This window comes from Neolamprologus brichardi, chromosome 6, assembly GCF_056152115.1.
Source record: "Neolamprologus brichardi isolate AB-2024 chromosome 6, ASM5615211v1, whole genome shotgun sequence".
In the NCBI taxonomy this organism is placed as follows: domain Eukaryota; kingdom Metazoa; phylum Chordata; class Actinopteri; order Cichliformes; family Cichlidae; genus Neolamprologus; species Neolamprologus brichardi.
In genome coordinates, this window is record NC_142109.1 from 20880284 (window position 1) to 20907071 (window position 26788).

Sequence of the window (26788 nt, forward strand, 5' to 3'; positions counted from 1 at the left end):
CCAGCTAACTGCGCTAACACACTAGTTCCCACCCTTGCAATTGAGCATTGCTGGCACATCCAACATACTGTTTTACTTTAGTCCATGACGTGCTTACCTTCAGGGTCATACCTCACATGAAAACCAAAATAGTTCCAAACGCCAGATCTGAATGAGGGTGGGGGAGGTTCAATTTGCCATGTTGCAACGAGAGCTTAGCTTCTGTCTGCTAGCTTGCCCTGCACTCAGTGAATCTGCGTTAGACTACTCCGCCTAGGCTGCACTGTCGAGCGCAGATCCACTGAGCGCTCAACACAGACAGCATCGTCAGAAGGAAAGTTGATAAAATAAATTAAAAATGTTGTATTGTTCGATACATATGCGTACCGAACCGAAAGCACTGTATCGAACGGTTCAATATCGATACGAGTATCGTTGCACCCCTAATATATACAGCATACAGAGAACTGCACATGTAAAAAAGTAATTTCTGAATTCACTGAGATGTAAGAAAAAGCTTCCACCAAAGGTCAGACTGTACAGTCAGCTTTAATTTGAGCTGGCTTTTAGCACTGAGGAACATATCCTGTCTTGACCCAGGCACAAGGGGTCAGCAGGTCTCTAAATCTGTCATTACGCGTAGTCCTAGTTTCTTTAGTTCATCTCTTTAATTGTTTAATTGGATTGCACTGGTTTTTTTCCACTACTAGCACAGAAAGCTTTCATGAATTAATCTCTGGTGGTGGAGCAGTTGTAGTTGTGTGAGACAAGAAAATCACACTGCATAATTTTGTCCAAAAATAGGAATTATAATGTAACTAATCACAACTCAAACACTCCCTCTGCTGCTCTCTGACCCGTTAAATGTCAGACTGAACTTAATAAGGTCTGTAATAGAGATGCATGACCTAAAGTCATGTGAATAAGAGCACCCTCCTTCAGTCCTCCTAAGGTTTTACATACCAGGACATAATAAAAAAACTGAGGTCATATGGTCGTTACCAGGTTCTGAAATTATTTAATGCAACCCCAGATGAACAGCAACACATGACATTGTGACACTGTGTCATTATTTAACGAAAGCTAAGCCAAAATGCAGAAACAATGTGAATCACTCAATGATTCATGATTGGCCCACACTTCTTTACAGTGTTGCTTCAGTTCCTTGAGGTTTGTGCTCATTTGTTCATGCACATTCCTATCACAACCTTTCAGTCAGGTTGAGGTCTGGACTTTGACTGGGTTCTTGCCATTCTGTTGTATATGTGCTGGATCATTGTCCTGTTGAATGATCCAATTTGGTCCAAGCTTTAATTGACAGATGCCCTCACCCTGCCAAACAAGCCATGCATGTTCAGTGTTTTTGTAATTGTACTTTGATGAAATTTAATATTCTAACTCTTGTTTTATTGCAGTTTATCTGAGTATTGCACAGTCTGATCTTGGGGGACCTCCAGTCATGGGAAGATTTTTGATCTTAAAAAAAAAGGTGCTTGGTCTTATAACTCTTTACTTGCCAACCCTTTACTGCCAAAATTCAAATCAAATAAATAATAACACAGTGTAATATGCTTAGGTTCTGTTCATCTGAGGTTGTGTTTAAATCAGGTGATGTAAGGTGATGGGTGGATGGACGGATATGTAAGAACTTTGAATTGGGCGTACTTCCTTTTCACTGTAAGCATCCAAGCAACATTTACGTAATAAGGTTATCACTTGCAGTATCTTCAGAATGAAAGATCTGTTGCTATGGCATGAAAAACTGTGCTGTAATTAAGAGAAATGTGAAGGAGGCCATTCACATTGTTGACATTTCCACAAAAATGTCAACAATGTGAATTTCAATTTGTGATTAAAAAAGGGTTGCCCTTCAAAACAAATCTCTCTTTTTTGTGATTTTGCATTTTCAATGTGATGCAAAAAGCTGCTCGATGCAATGTTGTATTTAAACAGTCAAGATAATGTTACTGATTTTGTTTTATATAATATCAAAGACAGTCTGCACCATCTTATTAAAAAATATCAGATGGCTAAATGTTTCGTAAATGCCATCATCTGTGTCAAGTGACCTTTGAGGATTTCTTCATTAAACTGCAGAAACGTCTGCCTGACATTTCATGTTTGCCTTCTTCTGCCTAAAGATTTAAAGACAATTCAGCAGATAAGACAGCGCTTTATTTTTAATTTATATTCATATGGGTGTCATTTTGTATTTGCTGAAGGTCACTGGTGTATATTCCCACAGCCTTGAACGTAGTGTGATCTCAAGCTGCTTCTTCTCTGTGGGTCAGCAGTATGAACTCCCGCTGTGCTTTGCTGAACCTCCACAGACACCGCTGGTCCTAAAATTCAGATAAATTATTTTCTGTGGGGCTGTCTCAAGAGGCCTAACATTTCACTTGGCCTTTTCACCATAGGCCAGCTAGTTTTGCTTGAAATAGCCGATCCTGTCCACGTGGTGTCTCTGTTGCCCCACACTGGTATCTGGACTGTAAGCTTCTGCACATCTATGAAAGAGAGATGTTTTCTGTGAAGAAAAAGAGGTTATGACCCTGACATCAACTCACCAGTTACTTTATAAGATACACCCGTGAAGCCAATACAACCGATTGGCCATGATAAAATCAAAAAGTGATCTTTTTATTTACATATTTATTATTTAGGCCATGCACTAAAGTGAATTAAAAGTGTTCCTAATACTTTGCTGCTATTTTGCAATTTTTAGGGCAACTCAAAATCCAGTAAACCACACTCACCCATTATGACCTCAATAGCAAACAAGATTTTTACCTTTTTGATGATCTCAGCAACAAGTGAAAAATAAATAGTTCATTAAAGTTATGGCAGAGTTGTATTGAATTGCACTGTATTTCCCAGAAATACAGAGGGGTTACAGCAAGGTGCAGACCAATCCACCTGGTGCATAACACAATGGTGGAGGTAATAACAATAAAGAAATCTGTACTGCTATTCTTTCAGCTAAACGAGTAAAAGATGACCTGATTTCCAGTTACAGATGTTAAAGATGGCACACTTCATTAATATTTTAAGCAGGATTACTTTTTTATGTCCGTCTTTTGCAGTTTTAAAAAAACTTTGGGAGCCCTGTGTGGTCAGTGCTTAGTAGTATCTTCTTTGGAAAATGTCTGGGTAAGTGATGGCTTTTTGAAGTGTTCCTGTTTAGGAGATATTTCTGCTTTGTTGCTGTTAAACTCTTCCACATGTGAGAGACTGTGTAGTTGTCCTAAAAGCGCTTCTTTTTTGGTGATGTTTATGTCTGAGGACTGTGAAGCAGATCACTAAATCTTAAGATTGTGTTTGTTGAAGTACTCTGTTACGTGTGTTATGGTCTGTTTAGAATTACTTCTCTGTGGTATAAGCCACCCTCTTGTGCTCTTTAGCTTTTTTACAGACTGGGTGACGTTAGAATTTAGAGGTTTAACTAAATCAGGGTTTCCCCACCAGTGAAATGTTCTTGTTTTGGAGACCAAGCTGCTTGATTCGCTCCCTTACTTACAGCAGGAAGAATTTTGTGTGTCACTGCTAAAAAGCTTGTTCCAAAATGATTTGGGCTTCTTTAGAAGTTGTTTTGCAAGATCTAGGTACTGAATTTTATGGTGAGGACACAGGAGACTCTTCCAGTAAGGTCACAGCTGTGAATGTGTTATAGACGAGTACGCCAACGCTCCAGTCTGCTGAAGGTTTTCGATTTGCATTTTGTTGCATTCCTAAGGAGGGGTCCTTTTACAAGTCCTTCTTGTTGTAATCTCTCTCACGAAGTTTCATTTGTCTTCCAAGTGTCAACTTGACCTTAACCTGAGCAAACACCTATCTGAAAACACTTTTCTATCTTCCTTTAGCCTTCGTCTGCTTTGTTGGCTTCAGTTATTTTACTTCTTAGAGTGCTGGGAAGCTGCTTAGGCGTATTAATAAAATATTAATAAGTAGTATTTAAAATGTTTTCAGATTCGCATCACCTCACCCTCCCTAGAGATGATTGTGAACACTAAAGCTCCAGTAAGGTCTTTTTATTAGTTTTATGGGCTATGTGAACGCTCAAATATCATTGGTTGCCCAAATTATTGCATAGTGCTGCTTTCTAAAATTGTACTAAAACAAAGAATTATTAAAATAATGTTTTATTATTAACTTTATACCTTCTCACTTCCTATATCCTTCTGTAATGGGCTGCTTTAAGTGCCAATTAACTTATAAATCTGCACATAACTTCAGTTCATCTTCTACTCACCTAGCTCAGTTTTCACAGTAATTCGGTGCACAATATTTGGCGTGGCTCTGAATATTGTTGGAATTGTTCTATTTTTTAGAGACAGGGTCCACTTTACCAATTAGGCAATCAAGATGCACAGTATCTCTTTTCTGTTTCTCTTGAAGTCGTTCCCCCTTCTCTTTATTTTGGTAGGTTTACGAGTTGTATGATGAGGCACCCCCGAGACTGCAGATCGTATGGTGTTTTATTTAAAGACACTCACTTTCTAGACTAGGCTTTTAGCACAGCTGTAGTCTGTGACCCACTTATACACAGACACTGTTGGCAATGAGGAGAAGGTGGGTGCTGTACGGGCTGTAAGGAAATGAATAAGGAGGTAGATCTGTAGGATAAAAAGAACGAGTAAGTATAAAAAAAGAGAACAATGAGAGGACGTAAAGAGGACTGGGCTGTAAGATGAGTGTTGGGAGATTAAAGATTTTGAGATGTTTGCAAAGTTGATGCTGAGCAAAAGGAATGCAGAAATTTTGTCTATATGCAGTCGTGTAAAATAACATTTACCCAGGACTCTATGCAGTCTTGGAAAAACCTAAAGACACCCGTAGTGCTTCTATATGAACTAAAACTGTGGGTAGTACCGAGGTCCTATTAATGAAATGCACTTTATTAACTGATCATCAACAAGTGTGAGCACCTCTATAAAAGCAGATGTTTTGGCAGTTTGCATTCAGAGGTTTGTCAACACATCCCACCAAATTCACCTCAAGGTCATTCTCCACTGCTTAGAGAAATTAAAAAATACATAGGAACAACATTTCAGACTGTACTGGCCTCATTTAGCATGTTAAATGTTAAAGTTCAGGACAATAGTATTAGAAAAACACTGAATGAGTATGGCTCATTTGGAAGGGTTGCCAGAACAAAGCCTCTTTGCTCTAAAAAGAATATGGCAACACGGCTTAGGTTTGTAAAGTTAAGTTGCATTTTAACCAGGGGTAGGGAACTCCAGGCCTCAAGGGCCGGTTTCCTGCAGGTTTTCAGATCAACAGACCTGAATCAAATGATTAGTTCATTACCAGGCCTCTGGAGAACTTCAAGTCTTGTTGAGGAGGAAATTTAATCATTTAAATCAGCTGTGTTGTATCAAGGACACATCTAAAATCTGCAGGACACTGGCCCTTGAGGCCTGGAGTTCCCCCAACCCTGATTTAAACAAACCACAAGACTTCTGCAACAAGTTCATGAGAGAGATGAGACCAAAATCGAGATGTTTGCACTTAATGCACAGCTCCAAGTTTCATGGAAACCAATCACAGCATATCAGCGCAATGATGGTGGAGGTGGAGGGGTGACGACCTTGCAGTCATTGAGTTGCCTCAGTGAAGCCATTTGTCTGATAGCCGAAGCTTGGCTGAAATTAGGTCATGCAAGAGGACAATGAGCCAAAGCACAGCAGCATAATCTACAACAAAAGATGAAAGAATCAAGATTCTGCAACGTCAAGGTCGATACATCAACCTCTTTGAAATGCTGTGGTGGGACCTTAAGAGAGCAATGCATAAAGAAATGTCAGCAAACCTCTATGACATGACTGAGCAAGTTACACTTGTTGCATGTAGTTTTTCACAGGACTGCAGAGAGTGCTGTAAATATTTTATGCTTCACATGACCGTACATGCAAGCGAATGCCATAAGAACCCACAAACTATTTTTTTGTATATTGTATGTTCTTTTTAATTAAACAAATAAATGTATCATACCAAGATAACTGCAGGTGTGATTTATAACAGTAATAATTATCACATTATATGTAAGCATTCATGGTGTACTTGGTGGAAATTAGACTGATTATTTCATCTGTGTTTTACCTCATTTAGTTTCTAAGCTCACATTATAATGTTTTAGCCAATGCTGTCAATGCAACATCATGTCATGGAATTATTTACCACAGATTGTAAGCACTGCTCATCAATACAAGCATGTATGAATACCGAATGGTACTTAGTAGCAGCCTATCTGCTTTAAATAATTTGTGGCTTTTTGCTTTTTGTATAAACAAACAAACAAGCTCCAGCAAACTTCTTTAAGCCATCATGGCTCAATGTTTAGAGGGTTTTCCCAAAGAATTATATAAACTCTTACTAATTCATTATTTTGCTATGCACTGAGTAAATTTTTTAAGTTGAAAAAGACTAGAGACTCATTGTCAGGGCTGATTTTAAAGTAGCTGTTTTTGCAGGTCAGACCACATCCAACATACACACATTGTGCGATATCAAACAATTGGCTGCTGAACCAGTTAGAGTTAAGAGTTTAGTGGTTTATTCTTGCATGTGGGAGTTCTTTGGGGTTTGGTCCGACAGACACAAGCTGCACTTTGAGGAAGTCTCTTTCTGGGATTGCGATTTGTTTTCCTCTGCTTTCATTTTCTTTCTTTTGATTTAGAAAACAATTAGCTGACCAATTACAGATTTACAATGGAGTTAATTGCAGCCTGCGTGTGATAAAACAAGGTACAATATAAAACACCACAAGTTACACAAAAAAACACCAAAAGACAATTACTCTGTTGGTTTTCTGAATGTTGTATTTATTGTGCAGCTTTTTGACTGGACTGCACTGACATTAACACATTTTTCATGTTTTTTTGGCACACTGTGGTGTAATAATGGTCGTTTGGAGAAGAAAAAGCATATAGCTGATTAATTGGTCAAAAGGATCTCTGATAGTTTGTAAAACATCCTACTGGGGCTCTCTAATTTACTGTATACTCCTTGTATATAAATATGATTTATGACTGCTTGTTCCCAGTAACAGCAGTATGCTACGGTTTGTCTCCACACACACACACACACACATGCACAGAGGATTTGAATGCAGGGGGAACCACTTGCAGTCTATGAAGAGATGTGAGCTGACATGGCTCTTGTGGCAGGCTTACCACGACAGGAAATGGGATCCCAAAAATGGCAGGCATACTCCAAAACCCAGCCCCACCGAGCTTTTGGCTGCTGAAAGCTGACCCAGTGCGACCTCCCTCAGGGCATCCTTTGAAAAAATGTGACATCATTTTGGGGAGCTTTTGCACAGAGTAACAGAAAAAAAGGTATTTGCCTGTGAAACTTCATCATTTCTGAGCTCTGCCACTGCAACCTCCTCCCCCTGTTCAGACCTCGCAGCATTTAATGAACAAAAAGATGTAAAATTCATGTGTCCTCATTCATTATTGAATAATAATACGGAACAAAAAGCAGCATAAGCTAAATGCGTTGGAGAAGTCAGACAAGCTGATAACTGGGTCACTACCTAAAACCTATAATTTTTCACCTTCTGACATGCTGATGACCATATTTGTCAGATATGGTTTGTAAACCCTCCTGCTGATAAGGCCAGTGTCAACTTGATTGGATTTATGGTTAACATGTAGCACTATGTCACATCTCATAGATTTTTAAAGTTAAACCTGAACTTAAACTGTATTTATTAATGAAATCTCATTGATTAATTGAATGAAAATCATTCACTTAAAAACATTGTGGACACACAGTGTCACGATCCTGGGTCTTATGACCCAGTGTTTTGAGTTTTAGTTCTTTTGATGTTTATAGTGTTTGTTTAAGCTTATTAGGTTTCTTATGTTCATTTGCTTATTAGCTCCCTCTTGTGTTTTCAACCCCTGTGACGTCTCCCTTGCCCTTCGTGTGTTTCATGTCTGTGTGTCTTATGTTGTCATGTCTGCCTCTCATGTTTCCTGTTTTATTTTGAAGAGGTCTGGTGTTCCTGTGTTCATCGTGTTTAGTTTTACTCTTCCACTGTGACATCGTTATGTTCATGTGTGTCAGCTGTCCCCCATGTGTTCCCACTTCTCTCATTAGCCTCCTGTGTGTATTTAGTCTGTGCGTTCTCATTCAGTCTTCGTCGGATCGTCTGTGTGTTCCTATGTCAAGTCCTGCGTTCAGGTTTTCATATATATATATATATAGATATGCGCTCATCTTCATTGCCATGTTTAGAGTTTTGTTTGTTTTTCTACCAGGGTTTTTCATAGTTCGTGCTTCCTTTATAGTTTACCCAGTTTAGGTTATTGCTTAGTTTGCATTGTTTTTGCCCTTTTATTTTGTACTGTTCTGTCTGCCTTAATAAACAGCTCATCAGTTAAGTTTGAGTTTTAGAATGTCTGCACCTGGGTCCACTCTTCACACTCCACGCAGTTTGCCGAGGCAAACTGTGACACACAGAGCAATACTTCAGTAAAAAAAAAAAAAAAAAATCACAAATGCTATTAGAAACAGAGGCTTTTAAAGGGATGAGTATCTGGGTCTGAGTTGTTGCTCATTTCAGTAAATGTCAGATGCCATTGTGAAAAAGGTTCAACAAGAATGGATTGAAAGCTGTTCTAAAATAATTTCTAAAGCACAGGGCTGCCATGCACAGCTTAATACTGGTCAAATCCCCTTGAAGAAACATGGTTGCCGCACCCATGTTCTCATTGTTTAAGCTTAAAAACAACAGGAATTATTTTTGCTTGTGAGTACAGTTTTGTTTGTACGATTAAAACAATCAAACAAATATCTTATAGGTTGTTTTTGTTTTCAAGTAATATGTGGTTTAAACAGCAGTGTTGTAAAAAGTAGAAGGTTTTGTTCTATATTAGAGGACAACATACTTATCAATAGCCATGGTAAAATAGATTTCTTTTTTATTCAATATCCTAACCACTTATCAAACGAGGTATCGGGGATATTGGTTAGGGCCTGTCCCAGCAGATATAGGACAAAAAGAAAGGTACACTCTGCCACACACACCATACACTGTACACTCATGTCCATATACTCATCTTCAATTCAGAGGCACCAATCAATGTAGTATCGCCTTACACGTGAGTGACCTCCAGTTCAACACTGGGAGAAGCTGTGCTCCTTGTGCCGATCCCCAAGGAAGGGTTGCATCATGTAACATCTGTGCCAAATCAAACATGCGTGTCCAACCACTGTGGCAACTACTCAGGAAATATGTCTTTGGACTGTGGGCCCATGCAGATTCTTTACAGAAAGCCCCCCTTTAAAGTACCAGGTTTTAGCGAGGTATAACACTGAGCGTCTACAGCCATCTCTAAAACACGTGGAGGCTCTGTTATGATTTGGGTCTGCATTGCAGCCAGTGGTGTTGGTCGCACTTGTTGGAATAATGAATGCAGATTTTGATCCGCCATAGAGGAAATATCACAAGCATTTTCTACATGACGATATTCCCAAACACAAAGGCAATGCACTACAAACACACCTAGATAGAAAAGCATCAGACATGGATTGGCCTCCCCAGTGCCGGGACCTCAATGTTATTGAAAAAGTGAGATCATCTTGACAGAGAACAAATCAAAAGGCATCCAATGTTCAAAAAAGGGCCAGGGTCCCCCGATGTGCTTCAAAGGTACTGCAGTGGCACCACAGTAATAACAAAAATTCAGTTTGAAATTATTCAAGCATAGCTGGTATAGGCCCCGTGGCCCTAAACCTCATCTTTGGGACTTAAAGAAAACACAAGAAAGCTTCCCTAATAGAGTTCAGGCTGTGTTGAAGAATAAAGCTGGACATAACAAATATTGACTTTGAAGCTTGTTAGAACTGTACAAACTCTGGTTTTGCCTTATATTCTGTATTCCCATTTTTATTTGCACAGTCTTGTTTGAATAAATCCCAGTAGCCATTTCCCATTTTCCTAGCAAAGCATAAAGAAATAAAGGTTGACTTTTGCACAGTACTGTACATTAGAAGAGGGCATTTTTCTCCTTATGTCTTCAAAGTAAGACTGAAGCTTTGGTGGTGGAGTATTTGGGGAGTTGACGTTGAACTCAGAATTATCTGTCAGCACTAAATCCCGCAGTGAGAGGGAGTAAAGCTTGCCAGCTCTGTCTGCTCAGAGAGACGGGGATCATTTAGGCCACAATGCTAAAAACCATTAAAGTCCCCCTCCTGTCTCCCCCTCTCCTGAAGCTGGAGCTAGACCAGCTGCCTGGCCTCCTGTGTGTTTTTCCATCTCCACATTGATCCTTCTCACAAGCCACCTTTGACCAACATTTCTGTCTTTCTTTCTTGTGACAATGTTTAACAGTATAATATCATTCAGAGACATTGTGTGAACACTGTGATGGACTTTGCCCCTAAATGTTACAGTGCAGTCAGTGATTACTACTGTGGAGTGATTTTTCTTTAGCATTGATTGGGATGTGTATTCCTTTTATTGACTGTGTATTCACATCTGTCTTCAGGCTCAGCAGGGAATAACATGGTTCACTTGATTTGGATAATATCAGAACGCACACAGTTTCCCTTAATATGCCAGCATCCCAAAAGGCCTTTGTCTTTAAAACCACAGCAGTGGAAATTTCTCATGTTCATTCATTAGCATGTGGATCAGGGATGCAAGTAACTCAAGGGTGAGGAGCTGTGAAATGTTATGTGCCAATGAATCCCATGTGTGACAGGTGTGAATGTTGAATAATGCATAATGCTTGATGCCATTTTTCTTAGGAATACCAATAGAAAGCATGACAGGAGGCGGCTGGAAGACGCCATTTATGAACAGCAATGTTAAATCTTAAACTTGGAGGTAACTTAATAACCCTGAATGCAAACATTAAGGGAGGATTTTTTTTAAAATTTATCTTAGGTAGGAGTTCAGGTTTCAACGAACTGTCATGTAGGGGTGTGTCCCTAAAAATCCACAATATAAAATCAAACAAATGTCCTGCACCCCCAGGACTGACTGATCTTCATCTTCAACTAGAGTAGAGGCGTCAAATACAAGAAGATTCAAATCTGAACCTCTAGACTTATTTGGAAAATGTGAAGGCATACATTTTAGACTTTCAAGTATTTTCATAAATGTTAAAGCTTTTCCTGCTGATAAAGACCTTCCCCCACAGTCATTCATACCACACTAAAGTAATGCATTAATCAATAAATATTAAAATGTCAGAAAAAACCCTGTTTTTCATTATCTACTATAGAAATGGGGACACTGTAAAAATAAATACATAAATTAATTAAATAAGACAATTTATGTAAGTTAACAAAAACATTCTGCTTTATAATTACACTAGTGACCTTTTTCTGTTATTTTTCACACATTTATTTGTTACAATTTAAGCTCAAAGAGCCTTAATGATAGCTTTCTTTCATTGGCTGCAGCAGCATTTCTTTATCATGTAAAAAAAACTGAGGTATACTGTTCAAATTAAACTTATTTTTCTTACACTGAGATATTGTAGGGATTAAATGGCCAGTTAAACCCCTATACACTGACAGAAAGGAGAGTTTCATTGGTCCAGCGCACTTGAGAGACCCTACCTACGAAGTGGGCTGTATGTGGCCCCCAATGTAAAATGACTTTGACATCCTTGCTCTACAGGCCCTTAAAATTACATAAGGGTTTTAATAAGGTGCTGTGAGGTCAGGACCCTATGCAAAGAAAACGGCGAAAACTCCCAACAATCATATTTCCACCTGTGAGCAAACACTTTGGCAATAATGGGAAGGAAAAACTCCCTTTTAACAGGAAGAAATGACATGACCCATGAAATTATTGTCGTTTTTACTTTCATTTAGTGATCCTTTGGGATACCAGTTATGGTGCTAAATAGGAGCTGGTAATTGAGATATACAAAGATAAACTCCTCTACCAAAACGACTGCATTTAGTTTAATACTTTTAATATATATGTAAGAGTTGAAATAACAGGTTGAGCACTCAATGAGTTCTTCAGTACATAAAAATATTCTACAGCTATTTATAGAACAACACCAGGGGCCAGTAAATGAAGAAACAGGTACACTATGTCCCCCAGCTTCACTCTACAAGCCTCTTTAAAAGAAATCGTGTCTCCACTTTCCTCCTGCTCAGTTCCTACCTGAAACCCCTGCTATTATCAGAATAAGGAACAGAAAATCGCACATCTCAGCCGGCACAGCTAGTCTTTCTCACCGTCTCCGGTCGCTGAGGGGTTAAACGTCGCTTGGTAGTAGGAAGTGGGTGGCTGGAGCCGAGGATGGAGCAAAGACTGTGAAGCAAACACAGATCATTTCTTCACAGGAAAAGCGGTGCTACACCCGAGAAGAACAGAGTAAACACATCGAATACCCGAAGACGGACAAATCCGTGTCCCAGAGGACGAAAACGAGAAGCGATCAACCTGCTTTCGATGCCGCTGTGTTTGCATGTTTCACCAGATGGACGGGTAGAGGCGCTTCTCATTCATCGTACCTTTTCCCCCTTTTTTTCTTTTTTTTAAATGCACATATTCCCTGACGTGGATGTGTGATAAGATCGAGATCTGTGGTAGTGATGTGCAGTATACATGCAGTGAACTCTGTGTACCTGCACGCAGCACATAGATGTATGTGGCTTGGCTGCTTGAGGACTTCTTTACTGGGTTTTTAAACCAACGGAGCATCATCGCGACAGAAGCATCTAAAATGGTGATCTAATTTAATTTTAGTGAAAATGTTTTTTGTCTTGGGCCGTGGATCACCGGCTGTTCGGGAGTGAAGATGTGCGCAAACTTTGTTTTATCTTCGCCTCGATAAGCCTCGGTGTGAGGGGTTCTTCTCTATCTCCCAGCTGGACTTAAGTTCATGCAGAGCACGCTGATCCCACCGTGAAGCCTCTTGCTTATTCAGCACTTCGCAGAGGAGCCTAGTCAGTACTCTCTGTCAGTCTCAGCCAGCATGGGATGTCGGCTGGGGTCGAGCACAGGAGCGGCACTTTTTATATTTTGGTCAAACCCCGGTGTAGTTTTTTGCTTGTAGCACGTGACGGTAAACGTTTATATATGCGTATTTATATATAGGATTTATGGTATTTCTCATACTGACCTTAACAGGGCTACCTAATCTCCGGAACATCATCTGCTTTTCTCTGAAAAGTGATGTTGACACCTACCGACCCTCCGTCGGGTGTTTCGGCTTATTAGCGTTCAATTAACACGTCTTGCTGGCTCGCTGAAAGCCACGCGAGAGTGGACCCCTTCTCGCCCCGTCACCTGGAGACCAGGGGGCCTCGAGACCAACCGACAGGTGTGACACCCCCTCCGACACGCGCTATGGATGATTCAGGGATCATCCGAAGACGGAGGCTGCAGGTGAGAACTTTTGGGGTGTTACGCAAACGCAGTCATTACTTGGATAGAATGCCATCATTTCATAATAACAGAAAGTGTTTTCATGGAAGTATGGAAGATTTCTTTGGCCAGAAGCTGCTGCATGGTGGTGATTTGTAGATGTAAGATTCATATAACACGCATTCCTCTAAATTCGATGCAGTTTAAGTAGTTTTTGTACATATCATTGGATCTACAAATTACAGTTATAAGATCATCATCTTACATTAAATGATTAACAAGAAGATTACCCAGCATACAACCAGTCTTACAATCATTTAACGTGACAGAAAGAGGATTACGATACAGATCGAATAGAACAGGAGACAATATTCCCTCTTGTCTTACTCCATTAGATACAGAAAAAGATTTAGATACCTCCATACTCCACTTAACTTGCATACTTCTATGTGAGTACCAACACTGTAAAATCCTAATTAGATATGCAGGGACCCCTCTGCGTTGCAATTTAACAAACTACTTCAGATGTCAAATGTTTTGGAAGCATCTAAAGAGCACATAAAAACTATTGTGTTCTGCCTCTTAAATACAATTCCTTATAAATGTCAGTGTCCTTTTCTTAACCAGCTTACATGTATCACAACTGAGAATATGAATGCAATAATTGGCTAATATGGCACACAGACACCTGACAAATCATAATGTTGTCATAGTTATTAAAATAGATAATTAATTTCTAGTAGTGGTTACATAAAGTGATAATAAACAGATAATAATCCCAGACAGTATGAAGCTTTCTTTATATGTTGGACATCCATAGTAATCAGTCGTGTTGGAGACTGAGTAAGTTAAATGGGTTGTACTGTTACATTTGCATTATGTAGGTTAGTCACTTTTATTGTGACTGACATGTCAAGGCGCCGGTAAAAGCTTGCTCTGACGCTCGTGTGGTGGGCGTGTGAAACTAATCAAGTGAGACAGGCAGAGCTCACCATTAGTGCCACTGTTTGCTAGTCTGTCTAAGCTGCCTTTTAAATTCATTTACAGTAAGATTAGTTTGCTGAAAACTCTACCAAAAATATCCTTCTGTAGAAGAGTTCCCATCACTTATAAATAGTAATAATAATAGAAAAAATAATAGATGTAAACAATTTCCTGCAATGCTATTCCCTAGATTGTAGTTTGCCTGTGTCCCCACTGTAAGGTCAGGAGCAAAACAAGGCAGTCTGTGGGTATCACAGCCATCCCTGCCATTGTTGAGCTGCACTTCTTGAACTCTGTGTTGACATTAAGACCAAGCATTTGATAAAAGTACAGGAAGCAGTAATGTTTGTGTACTTCCCGAAATGCATTTGTGCGTGATTAACAGGTTGTTATTTACCAGTGTAGCCTTTTATTAAAACTGAACTCCCATCAGCTTTTCCTCCATCTAAATGATTTATGCTGATTACCGTCTAGTTTGACTGCTCAGTCTATAAAACAGAAGAAAATAATGAAATTACATCCAATATTAATCTCTATTGAGAGAGCTTGATTTGTTTGTTTCAGTATCAAATGACTAACCTGGACTGACCTGAAACCATAAAAGTTTGTGAGTTTTACGTCAAATTTTGATCATTAAAATAGTTGCTTCAATTTTGCATTTTGCTGCAAGTAAGTTGTTTTTACTCTGAACTTATGTGTACACTGTATTTTTAGACTGAAAGATTGACACCATGTTAAAATATACTGAAACATGGCAATCGCAGGTTACCAGCCTCCACTGGTTACATGTAGTATAAAAAGTAGTAAATCTTGACAGTGTCTTTCCTTATTAAACAGGTGTTATTATTTCAGCTCTGCTCTGAATGGGCTTCTCTGATGAATCCCTATGTGTTAGAGTTGTGTTCTTGCACCTTCTTAACTCTTCACACCAGGAGACTGATCTTGTACATCAAAGAAGTAAAGAGATCTGGATCAGATATGTAATATAGATATTCTTCTCTGCAAATGAGTACCAGAGCTTGTTAGAGTAGAATTTAGTTCACCTCAATGACTGCTCTATGCTATAATGATGGTTTGGCAGGTTTCAGTGTGTGAATAAAACACTCAGAAGTCCTTAGTGTTGAATTATTTCTTCAGAAGTTAATCATATCGGAATTTCAGCCGTGGATCTCAACACTGTCAATAGAAACAGAGAGCGGGTAAACTGGCAGGGGACAAGAGGCAATCTGATGTGCACATTAATGTTATGCACATGCAAATACACAACGAGACAGAGACACACTCTGTAAAATGGACTGTAATGGTAATCAGGAACACATAACCACATAGAAAGACACAGGTACTTGGTTCGTGTACTTTTTAGTCATGTGGTGTTTAATGTGTAGGTGTGTTTTCTAGTTTTTGCAGATTATTTTGATTTAAAAATCATGTCTCCACAAATCGTTATGGAGACTAAATTTCCTTATAGGATCATGAAGTTCCCCTAAGGTAGCATAAACCATTGAATTTTAAGGTGAAGACGTGTTTTGAAGCCAACGGTTAGTTTTTGTGTGTGCGTGCATAACACACAAATTCTGTATATGTACATACAAAATCGACTCCCACCCTCTGGCCCTATACTCTCCAGTTCCATTGAGAAGTGGTCGATATCCATATCTCAGACAGAGGAGGTCTAAATGCTGAGGATGTGGTGCAGTTGTCAGGCCCATTAGTAGGACTAATGGTGGCCTAACAGCCCTGTGTGCCCTGAGGGAGGAAGACCAACCACCAGCAGCAGGATGGCCTGAAAGGGCTCGAGGCTGGGAGGAGGAGGAGGAAGGGTGGCGGCAGCATAGATTAGAAGAAGGCAGCAGCTGTGGGCTATACTAGACCCCATTTAAGTGCTCGTTACAATATCTGGATCCCTTTACTACCTAGATCTGCTTTCATACCAGAGGGATGGAGGAGGGAGGAAAAGGACTGAGTGTATATACTGATGACATGTTTGTGTTTAGCACTGATGACTACTTCACTGGTCAACTATGAATGTGGACACTGAACTAATTTGGGGTAAAACTGAGGTAGCTGAAACACATAAATAAGTGCAATAATGTTTTAGGTCATCTAATAAGTCAATATTATATATATATGTTATATAGCACATTTAGGCACAACAGACAGTGACGTGCTGCACAGCAAGCAAAACTATCATAGGAATAATATTAATGATTTAAGAACAATAAAGAAAAATAGAGTAAATAATAATAAAAATAATAAAATAGTAAGAAAGAGGAATTAGGAAAAATTAAGCAATAGTCTGAAGATGAGAAAGCTAATGAGAAGATGTTTGTTTTCAGTTGCCGAGGAAGATGACTTAACCTGAGAAACAAGATGTGCACTGAGAATGCCTGATCACCTGTACAACCTTATCGGGGATTTGAAATTACAAGAAGTCAACGAAGTGAGCGTCATAGAACATAGCATTGTAAAGCTGTAAACTGGAGCAAGCCCACAAAAGCACTTACATGTGAGAAGCAACATTTTTAAATTGATCCTGTACGTCACAGGAAGCCAGTGCAATGATTTAAGAATGACTGGAATATGATCCCACTTCCATGTAGCAGTCAAGAGTCTAACAGCAGCATTTTGAACCGGCTGCATTCATGATATCAGGTTTTGCTCAGTCCAACAGATGAGGAATTGCAGCATTCTAGTCTAGATGTAATAAAAGCATGAATGACTTCCTCGGGATCATTGATAGAAAGAAATAATTTCTTCTTTTTTTAAATGAAAGACTTTAACGCTTGATTTAATTTGTGAGTCAAATTTAAGAAAGGAATCAAAGATAACAACAAGATTTTCTGATGTTTAAGATTTGATGCCAGGGGCTTAAGATCTGAAATGTCGGGATGAATCACTAAATGTTTGGCATTGAACAGTTTATTTTCGATTCAATAAAGCATAAACAGAAGATACAAGGTAAAACATGGGACTTTAACAAAAGTACCTGGTGCCAGGTACTACGAGTCGCGCTGAGTAGGTGCTAGTGGAAAAGGGCTGCTAGACCTCCTGAATGCCCCATTCCAAACACTTACACATGTCCAGCCTTGAGGTCCACTGTATATCAAAACTTTCAGAGATAAGAAATACTTTATTAATCCTAAAAATAGGTAAAATACTGTGTTACAATAGCCCAAACAGCTTATATCAATAAAATAAATGCAATGTTACAGACCAAAATAGGTAAGAAAGGTTAAAAAATAAAACTAAAGAAAAAGCTTGGTTAAACTGAAAATAACAGAATATACAAAAAAAGTAAAGGCTTCAAAAAATGTAAATCTTAATAAGATTCAATAAGGAGCTTAAATGAAAAAAATGATTGCATTGTACTATGAGGTGGAAAATATTTTCTGCTTTTCATCCTAGTACCAGCGACGCTGAAACAGAAGTTAGATGTATTATTGAAAACATGTATTAAATATGCATCAATTATACATGGCCTGTCGTAATTATGGTGGTGCCAAAGGAGGAAGTGAGGTGATGTTATGACGGAGTGACAGCGAAGTCTGTAACAACAGGAGATCCAAAAACATCAGAACTCAGGACAGTTTTCCAACCAAAGATGATTTCCTTTATAAATGATCATAAATATTAGCTAACTAGTTATTTGTTACCATAGTAATGATTGTTTTACCTTCACAAAGTCATCATTTAAACTCAAACCCATGAAATTGTATATTTATTTCTGAAGGGCCACAAAACTGATGTTTTCATATCAATAGGTGCATCCGATTTATTTCTTGTTCTGGAGAGCATGGGCAAATTTTATCTTTTAATTTGGAGGGCTTGTTGGACAGAAAACAAGGCAGCATTGAGAGGTGTGCCAACAGAAATCTGTGGCTGGGACATCGAGATGTACCTTTGACACTCGTGTGCTGCAATTTCAACACCAGTTTATGTGCATAATGGGTGGATATTGATGAAAATATAGGCCCAACAGATGGAGTGTGTATGCTCGACTCTGCTGTGGCTGGCACGCCAGACATATTTAGCTAATAGATTAAACATATAAGCATGTGAATTTTCATGGTCAGTAGTTTGCTGATTGGCTAAACCTGCTGTCATCTATAGTTTAGTAGTCATTTATCTCCACTGGATCCACAGTAATGTTTTATACCACTTCATCTGCTTCACGTGTTTTATCCACCTATCCTCCTCTTCATGTCCAACCTTCCTTCTGACTGTATCATTTTCATTCTGCAGTTGTCCAGCTGCCACATCATTATGATGTCACACATAAATCACTGTAAAACATTGACGTTCAGTAGATGTTTTGATCTAAAGTTTTGGTTTATGTTTTTTTCCCCCATATCTCCTGTTGGTCCTTTCTGTGATATTTGGACATGCGACAACAGCTTTAGACTGACTTACACTTTTCATGTGAATTTGATATCATGTTAAATGACAATTACAGACTGTAGTGCTCCAAAGACTTTATATCAGTCACACAAAGTCATGCTGTCATGCAACAGAAGCAGTTGCCTCATTAGTAAACACACAACAATAGAAAGTAGATCACCAGCAATCATGACTAACACCCTGAGTTTAGGCACCTTTCCATCCATTTTATTCATCTGTAACCGTAGTCTCTGCTGTGGGAGAAAGTGTATCAGTCATATGAGTTGTTTTTATCTGAAGAGAAGGTTATCATATTGTCCAAGCAATTGTACGTGTGTGGAGTACAATATACTTACACTTAACCCATATGGTCAAACACTCACGCACACACAAACAAACACAAATCATGCTGTGTGTCTCATCCTGCTCTCATGTAGGAGTATGGAGTAAGCCACTTAAACACACACACACACACACACACACACACACACACACACACACACACACACACGCATAATTTGTCCAATATTTTGTTCTGGGCAGTGTGCCCATTTCCAATATGCTAAGCACGAGGGATAAGAGTGTGATCACTGCAGAAGATCCAGCTCTGTTTGCCAAGTCCTGTCACTCATTGCCATGCCCACTGCTTTGTTCTGCCTCAACACGTCCTTCTGATGTCAGTATTATTCAGAAAAGGGTAGGTTTTGCACTGGGAGAGCAAAGTGTACATCAAAGCAACAAATCTAGGCCACAATATATTTGGGAATACTTTCAAATATTTGAACTACTTTTTGCAGAGCTAGAATTCCCATGCCAGAAACCTTTAAAGAAATAAAGTTTTTGTCAGACTTAATTCCCGAAATACATGAAGTAAGAAAAAAATACCAGCTCTTAAGGTTTCAAAATCTGCACATTTCTTCGAGATGCTACATTATTTCAGACCCTGGTGTCAAGAGCTCTGAATTGAAGGCTATTAAGAAAAAACTGAAGACTTGCAGATTGTTAAACTGAACAATACACTGTGTGACATTTGCCTTCCAATCTGCTCTGAGTTTTGGCAGTGGAAACAGAACAGAAGTCTCATGACTCTGCCCAGAGGAGCAACATATTAACATTTTTCTTTTCTATCGTTTGCACTTGGCCTTCACTTGGTCCTTGGGTAGATATTAACTGAAAAGCAAAAGCCAAAGAAAAAACATCTGTCTTAACGTCTTAGGCAAACTTGCATAATATTTTAATTTGGGTTGAACTGTCCTGTCTTTGCAAAGCATAGCGACCGAGGACCATGTGATTAATGGGCTGTTACTTGGCGCATGGAAGCTGTGCATAATACATTAAATGTGCCGGGGAGGTGTTTGTTTGTGTGCAGATTTCCGTGAGTCTGGCTATGTTGAATTAAAGCTGTAGAAAATGCTTAACTAATGCTTTTGCATCTCTGTAGTGCACGCAGGTTACATCAGAACTTTTTTTTAAAGTTGATGTTTTTGTTTAAATATTTGTATGGAGGCTTTCTTGTTATGTAATGTAACTGCAGTGCCATGAATGTGAACTGGAATTTGTCTGTGTGTCCAAGATCACACTTCTAAATTGTTGCAGTGTGAACATGGACACATTTTTGCATTAGTATAAGCACAAAGGCAGAAAATGGGTGCTAATAATGAAACGTCCCATAAACACATTGGTCAGTTTATTACGAACATCTTGCTAGTTCCAGGTCGGACCTCCGTTTGTCTTCAGAACTGCCTTAAATCTTCATGGCATAAATTTAACAAGGTGCTGGATTTTGGTCCATATTGGAATAATTTGGAATTCTCACATTGGCCGTCTGAATAATGCAGCAGAAATTGTGACTCATCAGACCTGGCAACATTTTTCTAGTTCTTTATTGTCAAATACTGGTGAGCTTGTGTGAGCTGTAGCCTCAGTTTCCTGTTCTTAGCTGACAGAAATGACATCCAGTGTGGTCTTCTGCTGGTGTAGCTCATCTGCTCAGATATGTTGTTCTCCATACCTGAGTTATAACGAGTATTTATTCAAGTTACTTTTGTCTTTCTATCAGCTTGAAGCAGTCAAAACTGCTTTCAACTGATATTTTCACATTTTTGGTCCATTTTCTGTAAACATTAGAGATAACTATGTAGAAAAATCCCACAAGATCAAAAGTTTCTGAAATATTCTACACACCCTATCTAGCACTAACAATGATGCTACATTTAAAGTCACTTCAATCACCTTTTGTTCTGTTTTGATGAACTTCAGCAAGTTGTCTTGACCGTGTCTGCATTACCATATGACTGGTCACAAATGGTCATGAATCATATGACTGGTTGATTAAATATTTGTGTTAACAAGCAGTTCAACACATGTACCTAACAAAGTGGCTTGTGAGTGTGTAACCGTGAAGACAGAGAATGAGTTTTAATAATGAGCCTCAGTGATACTAGCACTGTATTGCTTATGCATCTTCTAAAGGATGATCTTTAATCATTTCAGATGTGCCCAAGGTGTCAGTTGTTTTAGAAAAAGAAATGCATAAAATACATGAAATGTCATAAAAAGTGATTTTATTTTGAACATGATACATTCTTAAGCATGAAAGTGACGGTGCCTGGAGACAAATACCGTAAAGGAGATGAAACAGAGATCAGATAAACAGAAGCAAACAAGTAACTGTTTTTCTTAAATCAGCTGATCAGTTTTTTTTTTTTTTAATTAATGTAACAATTGTTTAGTAATGTGACATCTTCGTTGCATTACAATCAGTTCAAAATCTCAAAATTTAACTTTTGGCACAACTTTGTATAAAATAGTTTTACATTTACTTGTACACACCTGGAATCAAAGGAACATCAGCAAATTGTCAGTGTTTTTGTTGTTCTGTATTAATTCATTTACTAAAAATTAGCAAAAACACTTGTTCATCAATTGACCAGAACAACAGAAGTACACATAGATTCAAAAATATGTATTAACTTTTCATTCAGGCTTTTAGAGACTGAAATAGCACTTTGCTACATCATGTTAAGGATGCACAGTGATTTATTTATGAGATTGAAATCCTTATTGATTAATGAAGGATTGCCCTTTTTTGTCTTCTGGCTTAGGTCTGACGTGTGTCAGGAGATTGTGGCTACTGCTGCTATTGATTAATTTTATTGTATATTAATGTGTAGCTTAAATGTACAATTATTACATTTAATATTTAATTATACAATACGAGGTTTGTGTCATTGTCAGAACTTCTTTTCTCTGAACTCAAAACAAAGGAGAAACTTTCTTGAATTAAAGAATCTCAAATCTCTGATGAAAGGCTTTTTAATTATGAAGAGTAATGGAGTTTTCAGATAATTACCAATAATCTTTTTAAAATAATGGATCAATTAATCAGTGCAACACTGCGTCAAATGTGTTTCAGATTTGCATTACTATCATTTTTTATATATTAAAACATGTAAATACTGAACAGTGGAAAAATCTTATATTAGAGCTAAAATTTAGAGAATAATAGTAATATTGGTTTGTGCCTATATCTTGCTGTGATACGCTTAGTAATAGCCAGTAACAAGAAAGCAGTACATACAGTAGCTGTCAACTGAAAAGACAGTGAGAGGGAGCAGGTGTTGGGGTTTGGTCCATTAGCCATCCCTATTGCCCCATATCCACACACACACACACACACACACACACACACACACACACACACACACACACACACACACACAAGACTCCAGTGGGGCGCTCTCTGAGTCACCCTGGCGTAGCTCACTTCCTCTTGATGATGTACCGTATTAGCATCCCTGAAAAAACTGACCATGATAGATGATGTCACTCCCAGATAAAAACTGTCTGCCCTCCGCTCTACCTGAAATGCTATTATTAAAGTTGCATATTTTAATATCGAATATAAGTTGTAATGAGTAGTTGTCAAGTAGCACTTTCTTGGCAAGAGTTCAGTGAAGACGTCATGTCTGTTCGGCATTTATGAAGCTTCAGTTTGGATATGATAAGTGTCTCTTATTATAAAGACTGAAAACAAGGAAGAACACTGCAAAAAAAGATGTGACAAGAACAAAATATGTAGAAAAATGGCTCATGACCCAAAGCACACCACCTCATCGATCAAACATAACGGCTGGTCTGTTATGGCTAGGCCACCTATGGCTGCCAGCTTAACTGGCACACTGCTTTTTATGTATGATTGCACTGCTGACAGAAGAATGAGGAGGTATACAGGAGCAAACTGTTTGCTCAAATTCAGCCGCATGCATCAAAACACGCAGCCAAAGCAACCAGAATTATTCAACTCAGTCTGATTTTTGCTTGTTGAAAACTGGGCTAAAGATATCGACAAGAGCTAAAGGTGGTTGCAGTGTGAGAGCATCACCAAGGCAGATAAGAAGCATCTGGCTGCGAGACAAAGACTTCAGGCAGACAAAAGATTTTCCTCAAAATATGAAGTGTGATGAGCTTATTTCTGTCCTTTCATCCAGTTACCTTTGACTTCAGTTTCTAAACATCTGGACCAACTGTTCTGCGTATTAAAACCTTGTATACCTTAACACATGGACCATTCTTGTCGTGCTAAATACTGAATATTGTAATGTAATTTTCTATCAACGGACTGCAAGTGTGTTCATGGCCCACGGTGTTGGAATTGGGCGGGTTTGGGTAGCCAGCTTGTTTTGAGACTGGAGACAAAAGCTCCAGCTGTCAAGTCACGTTTCATCAGTTTGACTTTGTAATGCTGGTTTACTTAAACAAAGGCAACGAGGGAGACGGAGGGACAGAACTCTCAGGATCAAATCAAAACCAGTGAAAACCAGTCGCAGTCCTTTATAATTACCTTATTTCCCTCAACTTATGTGACCCTAGCATCTCTAGTCACTTATATTCATTTGAATTCACAGACATGGCTGTGTGTGACAAGCCGAGTGGGGGGGAAAAGACGTTATCTTTTTAGCAAAGCCATTGAGAGGTAGAAAATATCCTGATAAGCGACACAGGACAGGCTGACAAGAGAAATTGACAGTAACCTGATCTTAGCTAAACTGAATGTTTAATGGTTTTAAATTGGGACTTGATGGGTAACAAGCAGCATACAGATTCATCCCAGTAGATCGTAATCACATCAGAGTCCTTACAGTTGTGTCCCAGTGTCATAAATATAGCAGCAACAATTTTTAAATTGATTTTGTCTCCCTCCAACCTGGTGTTTCCTGAAGCCCTAAGGTCTCCAAGCACTTACGAGGGATTATTTGTCAAACTGCTTTTCACTGACAGTATACATGAACAATATAATATCACCTTAAAGCCAAGCTGTAAATTAAAACATTGCTTTTTTTTAAAATTTTCATCTAGGGTATTTTTATTAAGATAACATTGTTGGGTCTGTCTAGCACAGGCCCACCGCTGGAACGAGACAATTTAAAAACACAGCAAAAGCATTGAACACCAAGTAGGCAAAGTTCTTCATGTTACTCATGCATGAGGGAGACCTGCCTGGAGCCAAGTGTCGTTCCACCACTTGACCTCCATCAGACTCTCAGCCAGGTTCCCCATAGCACTCCTTTTATTGTGGTTACATGAATATGCATTGGGTCATTAACATATAACATCTTACATAGGTAAACATGTGAACAAAGAATACTGTGTGTGTGTGTGTGTGTGTGTGTGTGTGTGTGTGTGTGTGGGGGGGGGGGGGGGGGGGGGGGGGGGGGTCAGAGTATGACCCCATAAATGACTTCCCTAAACCTACTGGTCTGGAAAGTCCACCAGTTCATCTAAACAAAAGGCACTCAGACTAAAACAGATATAGCTACGTTTATCCTACCATAAAACAATAAAACAAGGTACGACCTCTTCCCATGCTCCCAGGATGTAGGTGTGGATTCCAGAACACTCTGGAATGCACACCAAGCCTTTGCAGCCTGCTAAAGATCACACATCCTATCACTACACAATTAATTATACACCTCTAAGCATATATGGTTAAATATTTCTAAGCATAAATGACAATCAACAATACAAAACCTAACAAACATATTGAACATACCCTGGATCCCTACTCTAAACACTTAAGCCAGTGTTATACTTTAATCATTTTAAAATCAGCTCGGGGTTTGGCTGTAGTGCAGGGGTCGGCAACCTTTTCTATCATAATAGTAATTTCAGAAATGATATGCTTATGTTGCATATACAAAATTACATAACTAAAGTTTCACTACAAGTTTATTTTTTCATGCAACATTTAGGAAATAAGGGATCATTATTATCATGTTATGGCCCACTTTGAAACAAACCAGCTGTAAAACCATGCAATCCCCTAATGAAATTTATTGATAGTAAAAGAAAGGGGGCCAGTTTCCATTTAGTTTTGAATAAATGGAAACTAGCCTATTGCAGACCTAAGCAACTAGTGAGCAAGTAGCATTAGTGGTGAACTCTAAGGAAGAGCAAATTCACAGATTGCGACTTTATGAATGTTAACCATTCATATATATATATTATTGCTAAACAATTATGGTTCAGATAAATGAGGAGATGGTACCAGGTGACAGATGTATGCTGTGATGCACATATGATTTTTTTTTAACCGATGGGCAAAAGAAAGAAAAATCTTTCCTTTACCTACAGTAGTTAATATTTATGTTACATGTAACTTTTGCTATCAGTTGCAGGAGTAAATCTCATAAACGTTTTCTGCAATATGTGGATGTGATTAATACTTAGGGGCCACAGTCACAGTATAAGAGGTACTGTATAACGCTCATGGAATTTACATTAAATGTACTTTAATCTAGGGATGGACGATATGGCCTAAAATTCATATCGCGATATAATTTGAAGCATGTGCGGTAACGATATATATCACGATATATTCTTTTCTTCTGTATAACGTATTTTCCACACTATAAAGCACACTTAAAATCCTTTAATTTTCTCAAAAATCGAGAGTGTGCCTTATGTATGAATTCTGGTTGTGCTTACTGACCTCGAACAGATTTTGGCGTGCAGAAATCTGTTAAAAAATGTTTTAGTACAACTTTGGTAAGCCGCACTGCTTGATGGATTGTCAGAGCATTATGGCTGCCGTAGCTTCGCGGAGTAATCTGGGTCCAAAACTCCGTCCCTTTCAGGTCCCAAAGTCAAACAAACACTAAGAGTTAAAAACGGTCTAAATTCTTTCATCTTTAATTAAATCATCAGCGTTGCTGCTTTATCAGGTGTAACAATTAAGTTTTACATCCATGAAAACAGAATTTATTACATTTAACGGAGTTAGAAGTTAAGAGGAAGTTAGCTCGCTAGTTTACACCTAAACATTTCATACCATGTTCTGACTGAGAGATTTTTGAAACTAATTAAAACGTACAGCTCTGCTACCACTTCCAACATAAATGAAGACAGAAAACTAAACAGCAGTGGCGTTTGCAGGGTTATTGAAGTTGGACTACCTGGTATATAATGTGCTACGTGATTGCTAGCGACACAGCTATGTTAGCATAACATTAGCACAGTAAAGCTGGAGGATGAACGCCAACTTTTTTCCCACTCGATAAAAGTTAACGTGAGGGATTCTGGTGGTTTGGGACAAATGCAATCCCATAGCAGGATGCTATACACGGGCCAAACTTCAGTCAGGAGAACATCTGAGATTATTCATCCACAATACAAGGTGCAACAACATGGGAATAGAACAGCTGCGAGAGAATTCAACATTAATGAATCAATGTTACGGAAGTGGAAGAAGCGCAGTTTTTGGCTTTCCCCATATTTCAAAAGTGCTTCATCTCTTTGCTATGACTGTCGCCTGGCATTTGCAGATGATAATGGTTTTAGCCGCTGCCATGCTTTCAACCAAAACAGGCGCAGCCTGATGACATCATCAACATGCGCTATCGCGATAGAGCGATATAGGTCGTGTCCAAATTCATGGGCTGCATCCTCCTCGCGGTCTACGTGGGCCGGGTCCTCAGAAGATCTGGTAGGCCGGAAGTAAACGGCTGGGGAAATTGGACGGTCTAGCCTTCTGATTAGCGTCACCGCTGTCCCGGTGGAGTTTAATAAACTCGGCCGTCTGCTCCTTGCTATCTAAAATAT

The 26788-nt window shown here is 38.8% G+C and overlaps 1 protein-coding gene across 2 annotated transcripts in view; it reads left to right on the forward strand.

The window, feature by feature from the left end:
• Window positions 1–12250: 12250 nt before the first annotated feature.
• Window positions 12251–26788, forward strand: part of mast1a (microtubule associated serine/threonine kinase 1a) — an 81691-nt gene continuing 67153 nt past the window's right edge. For both annotated transcript variants that reach the window (XM_006787378.2, XM_035906356.2), the window contains exon 1: window positions 12251–13348. In XM_006787378.2, the coding sequence (XP_006787441.2) occupies window positions 13310–13348 (39 nt within the window). In that variant the 5' untranslated portion in view covers window positions 12251–13309. The remainder of the gene's footprint in view (window positions 13349–26788) is intronic.